The sequence below is a fragment of the Xenopus tropicalis genome, chromosome 4 (assembly GCF_000004195.4).
Source record: "Xenopus tropicalis strain Nigerian chromosome 4, UCB_Xtro_10.0, whole genome shotgun sequence".
NCBI classification, from domain to species: domain Eukaryota; kingdom Metazoa; phylum Chordata; class Amphibia; order Anura; family Pipidae; genus Xenopus; species Xenopus tropicalis.
The window spans coordinates 153,030,373-153,044,864 of NC_030680.2; the positions used below are offsets into that span (position 1 = coordinate 153,030,373).

A 14,492-nucleotide genomic window follows, 5' to 3' on the forward strand; every position below is an offset into this window, starting at 1 on the left:
ATAAAATAATACTTACCATAAAAAACATTCTTTTTTAAAAAATGGTCCCATGCTCTCACAAGTTATAAAGCTTACCCCCTGGAGCCAGAGTGTGATCGTCTGAGACTCATTACAGACAGCCTGTAAAATATATTACACACACAGGTTAAAAATTTAAACAACCTGAAGCTCCATGCGTAAAATAAAACCAATGGGTTAATTACTTACACCCAGGATCAATTTTGGTCAATAAGCACAATTGGCAAAGTTTCTGATCTGGAAAGACACCAAAAGCCAAACAGGGAAAAAAACGCCGTTTAAATTTCAAATTTGGCGCCAACCGTCCCTTTAAATCTTACCCGGAAGTTCGCGCATGCGCAGAAGCGCAAATCAGCTTCAGCTTTCCAGACCGGGGCGCTCAGCGTCTTAGCGCGCATGCGCCTCACCTGATGGATCGGCATTGCGACTTACTGCACTGTGGGCAACGGATGGCCATAAGCCCGCCGGCTTCTCTCTGCGCACTCAAAAGATGAGGATCTCGGCTGCAGGAGCATCAAACAGAGGAGAGCTACTCTGCTGGTAACGGGGGTTTGCACGACAGGAAGAAAAGAGATGGGGCGCTGGGGGAAGGGGAAGTCTTTTATATTGTTTCATTTCCTGTACCTTCCTCACGGCAGGGGGGATTAACCCATTGGTGCCCACTGCCATGTGGAAGGAACAGGAAAAATATTGTGAGTCGATCCCTAAGCTCAGGTCACTGACATCAGTCAAGAGCAAACTGAGCATGTGCAGTAGTTGGGCAAGGCAAAAGATGGAGAGCTACTGTGGGCATCTTCAGGGGCATGAATCTTTATTTCTATATAGCTTTGGGGATTTTGGGCTGGTACAAGGGCCCAAAACACATAGCTAAACATTTCTAGCCATATTCTTTTTTAGGCTTTAGTTGTCCTTTAAGGTGGTGTTACCCACCGATGCCCAAAGGCCGAGGAGAGGTGTCCTTCAGCACCCAATGACTCAGTCCTACACTTGGTCTGAGCCAAAAGGCCGAAAAGCGATCACTGGCTAGCAATCCGCGGCGCCCTCTACTTTCTGCTGCCTCTGCATTAGCATAGGGAGAGCGGAGGGCCGGCCAGTTTAGCTAGCCTTGGTGGCTAGCAATCCGCGTCACCCTCTACTTTCTGCTGCCTCTGCATTAGCATAGGGAGAGCCGGCCAGTTTAGCCAGCCTTAGCGGCTAGCAATCCGCGGTGCACTCTACTTTCTGCTGCCTCTGCATTAGCATAGGGAGGGCGGAGAGCGGAGAGCGGAGAGCGGAGAGCGGAGAGCGGAGAGCGGAGAGCGGAGAGCGGAGAGCGGAGAGCGGAGAGCGGAGAGCGGAGAGCGGAGAGCGGAGAGCGGAGAGCGGAGAGCGGAGAGCAACAGAGGGCCGGCCAGTTTAGCTAGCCTTGGCGGCTAGCAATGCGCGGCGCCCTCTACTTTCTGCTGCCTCTGCATTAGCATAGGGAGAGCGTAGGGCCACGGAGGGCCGGCCAGTTTAGCTAGCCTTGGCGGCTAGCAATGCGCGGCGCCCTCTACTTTCTGCTGCCTCTGCATTAGCATAGGGAGAGCGGAGGGTTTTAACTCAGTAATAAAGCAACTTCGTAGGAAAACCCACTGATTACTTTACAACATCACAGAAAAACCAATTTTTAAATTTTATTAAATTTTTTGTTATTTTTAAATTTTAAAATTACTTTAAATTCCTAATATGACCCAGTACCATTTCCCTTATTTCATTTTGAGTCAGTCCTTTCATTTGTCCTTTAATTCTATCAAAATCCTCTTCATCCGACCATTCTTCAAAAAACTCTCGAACTTCTCTGTCTGGCTTGTCCTTGTAATACTGATACAACTTTTCACCTTTAGAAAGAGACTTAGAAACAGACTTAGAAACAGATTTACTAGATTTAGCAGGCGTACTTACTCTACTGCTTCCAGAACTTCCATCTTCCTTTGTCTTTTCCTCTTTCTTTGTACGCTTCACAGTAGGGCTCTCCTGTGAAACTTGTCTTGGCTCCGACTCCTCTCCAGAGGTCTCTGATTCTACAATAGTTAACTTACCAGCAGGTTTTACAATCTTTTCAGGTTTATCTTTCCTCTGCGGATACTTTGAATATAAATGTCCTTCCTGTAGGCAAAAATGACATTTTCTCGGAAGAGAACAGTTCACAACCTCATGGCCTTCCTTACCACAATTTGGACACAGAACACAACCGTCTGTAACATGACCGTACTGCCGACACCGTTTGCAGAAATCTGGCATCCCACTGAAAAAGCAATCGATATTTACCGTACCCAGCCAGAATCTTGCAGGGGGATACGTACCCTTTTTCTCAAAGACTGCTTTAAAACGGTACTTGGAAGTCCAAATGCCCAACTCATTCAAAATTTTACCTGCAAAAGAAAGCTTTTTACAGTACCTGCCAATGACCGCTTCAATCTCTTTTAGCGGCATGAACGGTGAATAAGATTTCACCACCAAGAAGACTTCTTCTTCAGCAAAATGTGGGAAAACTTTAAATCCTTCCAATCTCGGATCAGCCAAGTTTCCCTCCAGGATACTCATGAAGCTCCGAAAGACTCCCTCTCCATCGAAGGTAACATCATACACTCCTCTCTTCGGGTAGTCTTGAATAGCGAAAATTTCCCTCCTGGAGACTCGGCCGAATTCCTCTAGAACCTTCTGCACCACATACTTCAGATTCTGCTCGGCGTTCGAAGGATCCACAGCAACGATTCTGATCGAATTCCTGACTCTCACGAAGACTGGAACCGAATCCTCACTCGTAGCCATCTTAGGAATGCTCGCAGTTTCCCCCACGGGTTAGGGTTCTCACTGCAGCAAGGGGTGATCGCTCCTCGTTGCCCAGGGTAGAAAGCCCCCCAAAAGCAGCATGTAGCTTAAGGCTGATAGCCGATGCTACAAGGCCAAGGGGCGATGTCCCTGGGCACCTCTGACTCAGTAGGGTTTCTCTCAGTAATAAAGCAACATAGCAGAAAAATCCACCAAATTACTTTACAGCATCATCTGAAACCATTTAACTTTTATTTATTTTTTTGTACATATTTTTATTTTAAAAATCATTCTAAACCTTTAATAAACTGCAGTATTGCATTCCTTACCACTGTTTTATCAGGCGAACTATCAATACATGCATTTGCTCCTTCTATCTCATCATCATCCGAAAGCTCAAAGATAAACTCTTGAATCTCCTTGTTTGGTTTGTCCTTGTAGAACTCATAAAGCTTTTCACCTCTGGAACAAGACTGAACAGTTACAGGTTCAACAGTTTCCATAGAAGGACTTACTTCAATGTCCACTGACTTCTTTTCCTTTTTTTCTTTCTTACGCTTTACCACGTGCTCTTCTTGTGATACTTCTCCCTCTTCCTCTGTCAGAGACCTGGAAAAATCAGCTGGAACAGGCAACTTACCAAGAACTACTGTATCCTCTTTTGGTTTCCCATTTCTTTGAGGACAGCCTGCATATAGATGTCCCTCCTGAAAGCAAAAGTTACATTTCCTCGGAAAAGGACAACTTTTTAACTCATGCCCAGTCTTACCACAGTTCTGGCATAGAACACATCCATCTGATAGATGACCATATTGTCTGCATCTCCTGCAGAATTCCGGCATACCACTGAAAAAAACGTCAATATTAACAGTTCCCAGTCGGAACCTTGCTGGTGGGTACATACCTTTCTTGAACACAGCTTTGAACCTATATTTTGAGGTCCATATTCCCAGCTCATTCATAATCTTACCACCAAAGGTCAGCTTTTTACAATACCTTCCTAGGACCGATTCAATTTCTTTAAGAGGCACAAATGGTGAATACGTTTTAACCACCAAGAATATTTCCTCCTCTGCAAAATGCGGAAAGACCTTAAAGCCACTTAACCGCGGATCCATCGGATTCTCCTCCAAGATTCTTATGAAGCTGTGGAAAACACCTTCCCCTTCAAAGGTAACATCATAGATGCCTTTCCTTGGATAATCCTGGATCGCCAAAATTTCGTTCTTGGAGACTCTCCCGAACTCCTCCAGAATCACTTGTACAACGTAGACCAAACTCTTCTCCACGTTCAAAGGGTCAGCTGCGATGACTCTCACCGAATTCTTTATCCTGCCGAAAACAGGGACAACGTCATCCTTCGCTGCCATCTCGAAAGAACACTCGCAGTTTCCCCCTCAGATCAGGGTTATCACTGCAGTGATGGGTGATCGCCTCCCGTTGCCCAGGGTAGAAGGCCCCCCAAAAGCAGCATGTAGCTTAAGGCTGATAGCCGATGCTACAAGGCCAAGGGGCAATGTCCCTGGGCACCTCTGACTCAGTAGGGTTTCTCTCAGTAATAAAGCAATACAGCAGATAAAATCCACCAAATTACTCTACAGCATCATCTGAAACCATATTTAACTTTTATTATTTTTTTGTATATATTTTTTTTAAAAAGAACTCATTTTAAATCTCTCATAACCTTCAATATTTCCTCCCTGGCTTTTTTATGATCATAATTCCTAATGCAATGATTTATCCTTTCAATCTCGTCGTCATCTGATAAATCAAAAATGAACTCCTGGATCTCTTTTTGCGATTTGTCCTTATAGTACTCATAAAGTCTTTCACCTCTAGAAAGAGATTGCAACACATCAGTAGAACTACTCGAATCTCTACTAGAACTTACATCAGGAATTTTCTCTTTTTTCCTCTCTTTTTTCTCCTTTTTACGCTTTACTGCGGGTCCTTCCTGCGGATCATCTCTAGAAAACTCTCCCTCACTAGAAACCCTGCGGGATAAAACAACTGGATCTGGCAACTTACCCTGTTCTACCGGAATAAATTCCACTTTCTTTTGAGAACACTGGCTAGACACATCTGAAAAACCGTCACTGAAAATGACAAGATTCGGAGAGGCACTCAAGTCCCCCAAATCTGGAGAAGCTGCAAAATGCTCCATAGGAACTACCATCTCTTCCTCTCGATTCTCTTGTTTTTCCCTCATTGGACAGCTCGCATATAAATGGCCAAACTGAAAACAGAGAAAACACTTTTTAGCTTGCAGACAATCTTTCACCGCATGAGATAACTCACCACAATTTGTGCATGAATTACAGTCCTCCATTGAGTGGCCATATGCTCGACACTTTCGACAAAAAATAGGCATCCCGTTGAAGTGACAATCTAGGTTGACGTTTCCCAGACGAAACCTCGCCGGAGGGTAGACTCCCTTTTTGAACTTAGCCTTATACTTGTACTTAGATGTCCAAATGCCCAATTCGTTGAGAATTTTACCTGAAAAAGTCAATTTGTCACAGTACTTACTTAGGACCAGATCAATTTCCCTTTGCGGAACTAAGGGAGAATAAGACTTAGCCACTAGAATTATCTCTTCCGGAACATGTGGAAAAATCCTATAGCCAGTCAGTCTTGGATCCTTCTTGTTATCAGCCAAAATCTGCAAAACACTAGAGAAAATACCTTCTCCAGTGAAGGTCACGTCAAACACCCCACGCTTGGGGTAGTCTTGGATAGCGAGGATTTCTTCTTTCTGTACTCGTCCAAATTCCCCCAGAATCACATTAACCACAAACGACAACTTCTTATCGGCAGTCGAAACGTCCTCTGCGATGATTCGGATCGAGTTCTTAATGCGTGCGAACGCCGGAACGATATCCTCTCCCGTATCCATGTCACACTCCTAGTTTCCACCCGTAATATAGGGTTTCCACTAGAGTGGTTGATCGCCTCTCGTTGCTTAAGATGGTAGTACCACCGATGCCTGAAGGCCGAGGGAAGGTGTCCTCAAGCACCCAATGACTCAGACACGAGATCTAAGCCAAAAGGCCGAGAAGCGATCACTGGCTAGCAATCCTCAGCACCCTCTACTTTCTGCTGCCTCTGCATTAGCATAGGGAGAGCAGAGGGCCGGCCAGTTTAGCTAGCCTTGGCGGCTAGCAATCCGCGGCGCCCTCTACTTTCTGCTGCCTCTGCATTAGCATAGGGAGAGAGGGCCGGCCAATTTAACTAGCCTTAGCGGCTAGCAATCCTCGGCGCCCTCTACTTTCTGCTGCTTTTGCATTAGCATAGGGAGAGAGGGCCGGCCAGTTTAGCTAGCCTTGGTGGCTAGAAATCCTCTGCATTAGCATAGTGAGAGCGGGCCGCAGAGGGCCGGCCAGTTTAGCAAGCCTTGGCGGCTAGCAATCCTCGGCTCCCTCTACTTTCTGCTGCCTCTGCATTAGCATAGGGAGAGCGGGCCGGCCAAATTTAGCTAGCCTTGGCGGCTAGCAATCCTCGGAGCCCTCTATTTTCTGCTGCCTCTGCATTAGCATAGGGAGAGAGGGTCGCAGAGGGCCGGCCAGTTTAGCTAGCCTTGGCGGCTAACAATTCTCTGCATTAGCATAGGGAGAGAGGGCCGCAGAGGGCCAGCCAGTTTAGCTAGCCTTGGCGGCTAGCAATCCTCGGCTCCCTCTACTTTCTGCTGCCTCTGCATTAGCATAGGGAGAGAGGGCCGGCCAAATTTAGCTAGCCTTGGCGGCTAGCAATCCTCAGCGCCCTCTACTTTCTGCTGCCTCTACATTAGCATAGGGAGTAAAGACCGCAGAGGGCCGGCCAGTTTAGCTAGCCTTGGCGGCTAGCATTCCTGGGCGCCCTCTACTTTCTGCTGCCTCTGCATTAGCATAGGGAGAGAGGGCCGGCCAAATTTAGCTAGCCTTGGCGGCTAGCAATCCTCAGCGCCCTCTACTTTCTGCTGCCTCTGCATTAGCATAGGGAGTAAAGGCCGCAGAGGGCCGGCCAGTTTAGCTAGCCTTGGCGGCTAGCATTCCTGGGCGCCCTCTACTTTCTGCTGCCTCTGCATTAGCATAGGGAGAGCGGAGGGCCGCAGAGGGCCGGCCAGTTTAGCTAGCCTTGGTGGCTAGCAATCCTCTGCATTAGCATAGGGAGAGCGGGCCGCAGAGGGCCGGCCAGTTTAGCTAGCCTTGGCGGCTAACAATTCTCTGCATTAGCATAGGGAGAGAGGGCCGCAGAGGGCCGGCCAGTTTAGCGAGCCTTGGCGGCTAGCAATCCTCGGCGCCCTCTACTTTCTGCTGCTTTTGCATTAGCATAGGGAGAGCGGGCCGCAGAGGGCCGGCAAGTTTAGCTAGCCTTGGCGGCTAACAATTCTCTGCATTAGCATAGGAAGAGAGGGCCGGAGAGGGCCGGCCAGTTTAGCTAGGCTTGGCGGCTAGCAATCCTCGGCTCCCTCTACTTTCTGCTGCCTCTGCATTAGCATAGGGAGAGAGGGCCGGCCAAATTTAGCTAGCCTTGGCGGCTAGCAATCCTCGGAGCCCTCTACTTTCTGCTGCCTCTGCATTAGCATAGGGAGAGCGGGCCGCAGAGGCCGGCAAGTTTAGCTAGCCTTGGCGGCTAACAATTCTCTGCATTAGCATAGGAAGAGAGGGCCGGAGAGGGCCGGCCAGTTTAGCTAGGCTTGGCGGCTAGCAATCCTCGGCTCCCTCTACTTTCTGCTGCCTCTGCATTAGCATAGGGAGAGAGGGCCGGCCAAATTTAGCTAGCCTTGGCGGCTAGCAATCCTCGGAGCCCTCTACTTTCTGCTGCCTCTGCATTAGCATAGGGAGAGAGGGTCGCAGAGGGCCGGCCAGTTTAGCTAGCCTTGGCGGCTAACAATTCTCTGCATTAGCATAGGGTTTCTCTCAGTAATAAAGTATCATAGTGAATAACCACCAATCACTTTACAAAATCATTTAGAAACCGTATATATTTTTTCCTTTTTATTATATATATATTTTTTGTATTTTTATTAAAAGAACTACTTTAAACTTCTCATGTAATCCAACACCTTTTTCCGAATGTCTTTTTTCTCCGGAGTTTCGTTGATGCACTTCGCTAAATAATCGTACTCATCTTCATCTGACCAATCGCTCAACGCTGCCTGGATCTCTGGGTTAGACTTCTCTTTAAAGAAATTGTACAGTCTCTCCCCTCTGGAAAGAGATTCAACCACCATAGTTTCAACAGTCTCAACAGTAGCACTTACTTCAGGCTTTTGTTTTCCTTTCTTCTCCACTTTTTTTCTTTTCACTGCCAGCTTCCCTTGTGATGCTTTACCTGCTGACGCCTCCTCACCAGATGACTCAGTCGTTGGTTCAACCTGTACAGGTAACTTACCAGCATTGCCTTTAGGTTTCTCTTCCTTAGCTTTCCTCTGAGGGCACCCCGCGTAGAGATGACCCTCCTGTAAACAGAAATTGCATTTCTTTGGGACAGAACAAGACTTTACCTCATGTCCATCCTTACCACAATTCTGGCAACGAACACAGCCGTCTGTCACATGTCCGTATAAACGACATCTCTTACAGAACTCAGGCATTCCATTGAAGAAACAATCGATGTTAACTGTACCGAGACGGAATCTTGCGGGCGGGAAGACACCTTTCTCGAACACAGCTTTGAAACGATATTTCGATGTCCAGATACCCAGCTCGTTAAGAATCTTTCCTGAAAAAACAAGCTTTTTACAGTACCTGCTCAAAACCGCTTCTATCTCCTTAAGCGGAACAAAAGGAGAGTAGGACTTAACCACCAAGAACTTCTCCTCCTCTGCAAAATGGGGCACAATCTTAAAACCTCCCAGCCGAGGATCGTTCGGACACTCCTCCAGGATTCCCACGAAGCTGCGATAAATACCCTCGCCATCGAAGGTGATATCGTAGATGCCTCTCTTAGGGTAGTCCTGGATCGCAAGGATTTCTCTCCTCGATACCCTGCCGAACTCCTCCAAAACGACTTGCACGACGTATGCCAAGCCTTTCTCCCGATTTTCAGGATCTGCCGCGATGATTCTCACTGAGTGCTTCACTCGGACGAACGCAGGAACCGAACCATCTTCTGCAGCCATTGTAGAACACTCACAGCTTTCACTGTAGTGAAGGGTGATCGCCTCTCGTTGCCCGGAATAGAACGCCCCCCAAAAGCAGCATGTGGCTTAAGACACTAAGTGCCGATGCCACAAGGCCAAGGGGCGATGTTTCCGAGCACCTCTGACTCAGTCCTACACTTGGTCTGAGCCAAAAGGCCGAGAAGCGATCGCATAGGGAGAGAGGGCCGCAGAGGGCCGGCCAGTTTAGCTAGCCTTTGCAGCTAGCAATCCTCGGCGCCCTCTACTTTCTGCTGCCTCTGCATTAGCATAGGGAGAGAGGGTCGCAGAGGGCCGGCCAGTTTAGCTAGCCTTGGCGGCTAACAATTCTCTGCATTAGCACAGGGAGAGCAGAGGGCCGCAGAGGGCCGGCCACTTTAGCTAGCCTTGGCGGCTAGCAATCCTCGGCGCCCTCTACTTTCTGCTGCCTCTGCATTAGCATAGGGAGAGAGGTCCGGCCAGTTCAGCTAGCCTCGGCGGCTAGCATTCCTCGGCGCCCTCTACTTGCCTCTGCCTCGTTTAGCTAGCCTTAGCGGCTAGCAACCCTCAGCGCCCTCTACTTTCTGCTGCCTCTGCATAAGCATAGGGAGAGAGAGACGGCCAGTTTAGCTAGGCTTGGCGGCTAGGAATCCTCGGCTCCCTCTACCTTCTGCTGCCTCTGCATTAGCATAGGGAGAGAGGGCCGGCCAAATTTAGCTAGCCTTGGCGGCTAGCAATCCTCGGAGCCCTCTACTTTCTGCTGCCTCTGCATTAGCATAGGGAGAGAGGGCCGCAGAGGGCCAGCCAGTTAAGCTAGCCTTGGCGGCTAGCAATCCTCGGCTCCCTCTACTTTCTGCTGCCTCTGCATTAGCATAGGGAGAGAGGGCCGGCAAGTTTAGCTAGCCTTAGCGGCTAGCAATCCTCGGCGCCCTCTACTTTCCTGTTCCTTTCACATGGCAGTGGGCACCAATGGGTTAATCCCCCCTGCCGTGAGGAAGGTACAGGAAATGACACATTATAAAAGACTTCCCCTTCCCCCAGCGCCCCATCTCTTCTCTTCCTGTCGTGCAAACCCCCGTTACCAGCAGAGTAGCTCTCCTCTGTCTGATGCTCCTGCAGCCGAGATCTTTATCTTTTGTGTGCGCAGAGAGAAGCCGGCGGGCTTATGGCCATCCGTTGCCTGCAGCGCAGTAAGCCGCAATGCCGATCCTTTTGGCGAGGCGCATGCGCGTTAAGACGCTGAGCGCCCCTGTCTACAACGCTGGTGGTGAAATGCGCGAACCTCCGGGTATGTTTTAAAGGGATGGTTGGCGCCAAATTTGAAATTTAAATGGTGTGGAATATTTGACCAAAACTGATCCTGGGTGTAAGTTATTATCCATTGGGTTTATTTTACGGATGGAGCTTTAGGTTGCTTGAATTTTAACCTGTGTGTGTGTAATGTATTTTACAGGCTGTCTGTAATGAGTCTCAGACTAGCACACTCTGGCTCCAGGGGGTAAGCTCTATAACTTATGAGAGCATGGGACCAGTACACCAGAGTGTGTTTGTTCATTTGTCTCCCCTGGTATTGAGACTGGGAGGAGATTGGGTAAGTCTCGCATCAGAGCTGTCACAGAAGGTTATGATATTCATCCTGCATTGTGCTACTTAAGTGTAGTTGTTTGTTCTCGTCGGAAACTGGGAAAATAATTCATCAAGAAATTTATACGTTGTTGTGCAACTATACATTTATACGTTTATCAGGTAAGTGAAAAGTTTTCAACATCAACAGAGGAGTTTGCAGTCTAATCACCTGCTGATTTGCGATTGATCTCCAACCTTGGGGAAATTGTAATTATTTCTGCACAACTTCATGGAGCAGATAAGCTGTATACCTATTTGAGGGAGAAGCTCCTATTGTGAGGAGAGGTTGGTGCAGATTAATTGCCTTCCAGCTGTAATGGCTTGATTGGATTCTGAGCCCGTCAGGTTCCTCAGGTGCTGCTGAGTGTAATGGGCTCTGCTTATATCAGTGAGGTACCCGAACACCTCAGAGGCCTGCCAGATGCAAGCTTATCTTGGATTAAGTGATTCATTTATGGCTGGTAAGCCTATGTATTCAAACATTGGGACACGCATAGTGTATTGCCTCCCAAATAGCATTGGGCTCCACATGCACAGCCTCTATTTAAGCCTGTTACATGGATATGGCTTATGGGAAGTTGTCTGGGGAAGGCACTACTTTGAGTTCAGATATTCTCTGTCGATACTGGGATTCTTCCTGATGTCATTTTGTGTGTTGATACAACTTATTAAATGTTAACCTGTGCTATGAGGTTATAGCCATACAGTATTAGTCCTGATGACACTTCTGCAGGACTACTGATATATAGTCAGCATTTGCTGCAACTGTTCCAGATTTGGGGCTATTGCTATATAGCCATTCTACAGGTTGATATTATGTGGGGCTAATGATATATAGCCTTTCTGCAGGTTAATACTACGTGGGGCTGCTGATATATAGCCTTTCTGTAGGTTAATACTAAGTGGGGCTATTACTATATAGCCTTTTCTGCAGGTTAATACTAAGTGGGGCTACTGATATATAGCTTTTCTGCAGGTTAATACTAAGTGGGGCTACTGATATATAGCCTTTCTGCAGGTTAATACTACGTGGGGCTGCTGATATATAGCCTTTCTGTAGGTTAATACTAAGTGGGGCTATTACTATATAGCCTTTTCTGCAGGTTAATACTGAGTGGGGCTACTGATATATAGCCAGTCTGTAGGGTAATACTAAGTGCACATCTGTAGTTTATTTGTACTGCAGCTGCCCCAAGTTAGGGCTATCACTATATAGTATTATACTATACTGCAATTGTAGTAGATGCAGTACTACCATTACGTAGCCATTTAGCTGGTGACCTGCGGCCCGAATGAACCTCATCTTGATAGATCTGGGAAGCTAAGCGGGGCTTGGAAAGGAGACCCCTGCATACAACAGTTCTATTGCAGTGCAGTCTCCTGCAGTTTCTTTGACAACCATATTTAAATGTCTGAAATTAACCAGTATAATTAAGATATAGTCATTCACAATATTGATATCAAATGTAGTACAGTTCATTATGACTATTGCATCTTTTGTGTTTTTGTCATGTAGCATAAACCTGGAAACCCGTTCTGTATATTCTGTTGCATTGTTGGCAGCTAAACAGCAAGGAGGTCAACTTTCAAGGTAAAATTGCAAACTTCGGCATGCTGAGCACATCGACTGTGAGGGTTTGGCCCCTGTGCTTCAATCCCTCCCAGGTCCTGCCTTTTTGATATAGCTATTCAGCACATAGATACTATGTGCATTCCTACAATTCATTGTATTCCACATTGCAATTTCGGTAGTTTCCAGTACTATCTGGATATAGCTATGCAGCACATTAAAACAAAGTGTCTGTAGTTCAACTCATGCAGCCATTGGTATTCAGTGTAAAATATTCATGCAGTATATTAATACAGTAATTCAACAGTGCATACTGCCTTCTGTAACCACTTAGTATGGTTCAGTGCAGTCATCATGATGCACCAGTCAGTTCATTGTCGCTCATCTCACCCCCATATTGCAACATATTCATGGGGGACATTGCAGCTCTCTTTTCGGGTTTACCTCTCTTTAAATGATACCGGTTACCATACATTTATTTCATTCTTTGTTTCTCTGCAGGTTATCTTATAACGGTTAAGCACGGTTATGTTCCACTTATCTCATATAGTGGGCCAGTTATTTCTCAAGCAGCATGTTCGAAGGCCAGATTAAATTAAAATGTTTTATGTCGAAGCCTTCAAGCAATCTGGGCACGATAGAGGGCATCTGAGGGGCTACATCCAGCCGCGAGCTTCCAGTAGCACTGGTTAAGAATCTCTATTCTAATAGTGTTTTATCTACAGCGGTGCATCCTTTGTGGATCATTTTTCATATCACAGATGTTTAATGTTAGTTTCTAAGTACCATATTTTATTATCTTGTAATAACTAAAGTATATTGATACTGGTATAACACTAGTTTCGAGATATATCAATATTGAGTAGTTGACATTAGTTGTCATTACTATGGTACAAGTATCCAGTGTATAATTGCTGGGCACATTTCTGCAGTTTACTAACCTGCTAGTTACCAAGGTATTCAATAATCTGGTAATCACTACAGTTATATTGCTCATCAGCGTTCCTGTAGTCTGCATACAGTGGGCTATCCTGTATCTAATAATTAGCCAATAGCTATTTGGTTTCTATATTCAGTCCTACAGTTTATTATCATTATATCATAATGTTTATTTGAGAGAATCATTTCAAGTTGGGTGGCACATAAAGTCGTTATGTATATTCTCTCATTGTTACTCTGTGATGCAGTTTTTAAATCTTTATAGTGTAATATTTAAATTGATTTGTAATTCATCATTACATTTCCTATAATGTCCCACATTCCGTATACCAGTATACAAAACTAGTACTAGTAGAATTCTTTACGTAGCAGATAATTTCATTTTTGTATACACAGCCCTGCAGTTACATTTTGTATTGGGATACATGGGGGCAAGCTCTTTATGGTCTTTTACCATATATTTAGTCTGGTTAAGTTTTTAACTCCTAAACTGCTATTTATGGGCGCAGTGTTTCACCAAAAGATTCTTGGCATATTTTTCTTGGTTTATTTCCCTGGGGTATTGACCTAGTGTTACACTATGGCCGCTTTTGACTATTTTCCTTCTGTTCCTATCTATACATTACTGCACATGTAAAGCTGCAGGAAGTCTGGTCATTCTATTGAATACAGTATGTGTTTCAACAGATTTTTCCTAATTGAAGCTGTTTAGCCAGATTTTAATATAATATGGTGAATTAGGTATTTTCAGTTCTACCACATAGTGTTGCCTGACTATTAAGTATGGTAGCATTTGAATTTCAGTGCGGCTTATCATTGATTTCTATTACATTCTTTGTTATAATATTGTGTATTTTCCCTTTACAGTTCAGAGATGAGATGTCAGGCACATTAATATAATCTGCTTCAGTATATTTTTTGAGGCTATTATTTACCTGTATCGTCTGCAGCCCATTATTAGGGCACTATTGCGCTCTGCCATTGAGGTGTTTCTTCATTGTGTATTGATAAATAACTATATTATAGTACGGCAAATATAGTAATAATGCATTACTATTTGGTACTTTTGTCTATTGCTCATATGATACTGCATTAATGGTCTGCATTAACATTTTACTATGTTGAATTAATAATCTCTCTACAGCAGGCTTGGCCATGGTTTCACCAAACAAACTGTAAGTATATCATTCCTTACATGGATTTGGAAGGCTCAGTCCTATAGTGCCGCAAATGTAATCCTAAGGCCAAAAAGTGGTGAGTATATTAACAAGAAGGTTGTCATACCCTTTAGTGTCCACCGCTTTATGGTACAACTTTATTGCTGCATCTGTATTTGATACTTTTTGCTTCTAAATTAGCTGGCTCTGGATGGGCTATTCTATCGGAGGCTACTGCTAATAAATAATTGTTTACCCTCCCTATGTCGTAAGCTTGTTATGTCCCATT

At 45.5% G+C, this 14,492-nt stretch overlaps 3 protein-coding genes and 1 long non-coding RNA gene across 4 annotated transcripts; 1 reads left to right on the forward strand and 3 right to left on the reverse strand.

Moving 5' to 3' along the window:
* Nucleotides 1-1,707: 1,707 nt before the first annotated feature.
* Nucleotides 1,708-3,052, reverse strand: LOC116410520. Its single transcript, XM_031901366.1, has one exon. The coding sequence runs from the start codon at nt 2,809-2,811 to the stop codon at nt 1,708-1,710; it is 1,104 nt and encodes a 367-aa protein (XP_031757226.1). The 5' UTR covers nt 2,812-3,052.
* Nucleotides 3,053-3,070: 18 nt separating this feature from the next.
* Nucleotides 3,071-4,397, reverse strand: LOC100487921 (zinc finger CCHC domain-containing protein 3-like). The gene has a single exon (XM_018090188.2). It carries the CDS (start codon nt 4,179-4,181, stop codon nt 3,099-3,101), a length of 1,083 nt encoding a protein of 360 aa, XP_017945677.1. The 5' UTR covers nt 4,182-4,397; the 3' UTR covers nt 3,071-3,098.
* A 3,247-nt stretch (nt 4,398-7,644) lies between these two features.
* LOC100488231 (zinc finger CCHC domain-containing protein 3-like) lies at nt 7,645-9,131 on the reverse strand. Its single transcript, XM_012954483.3, has one exon. The coding sequence runs from the start codon at nt 8,912-8,914 to the stop codon at nt 7,826-7,828; it is 1,089 nt and encodes a 362-aa protein (XP_012809937.2). The 5' UTR covers nt 8,915-9,131; the 3' UTR covers nt 7,645-7,825.
* A 733-nt stretch (nt 9,132-9,864) lies between these two features.
* Nucleotides 9,865-13,612, forward strand: LOC116410489. The gene is made up of 2 exons (XR_004222450.1): nt 9,865-11,471; nt 11,641-13,612. It is a non-coding gene; the product is annotated as an uncharacterized LOC116410489 (long non-coding RNA).
* Nucleotides 13,613-14,492: the final 880 nt, after the last annotated feature.

What these genes read in the sequence shown, in the direction of transcription:
- LOC116410520 (XM_031901366.1), bottom strand. Translation starts at nt 2,811, where the DNA reads ATGGCTACGAGTGAGGATTCGGTTCCAGTCTTCGTGAGAGTCAGGAAT.
- LOC100487921 (XM_018090188.2), bottom strand. Translation starts at nt 4,181, where the DNA reads ATGGCAGCGAAGGATGACGTTGTCCCTGTTTTCGGCAGGATAAAGAAT.
- LOC100488231 (XM_012954483.3), bottom strand. Translation starts at nt 8,914, where the DNA reads ATGGCTGCAGAAGATGGTTCGGTTCCTGCGTTCGTCCGAGTGAAGCAC.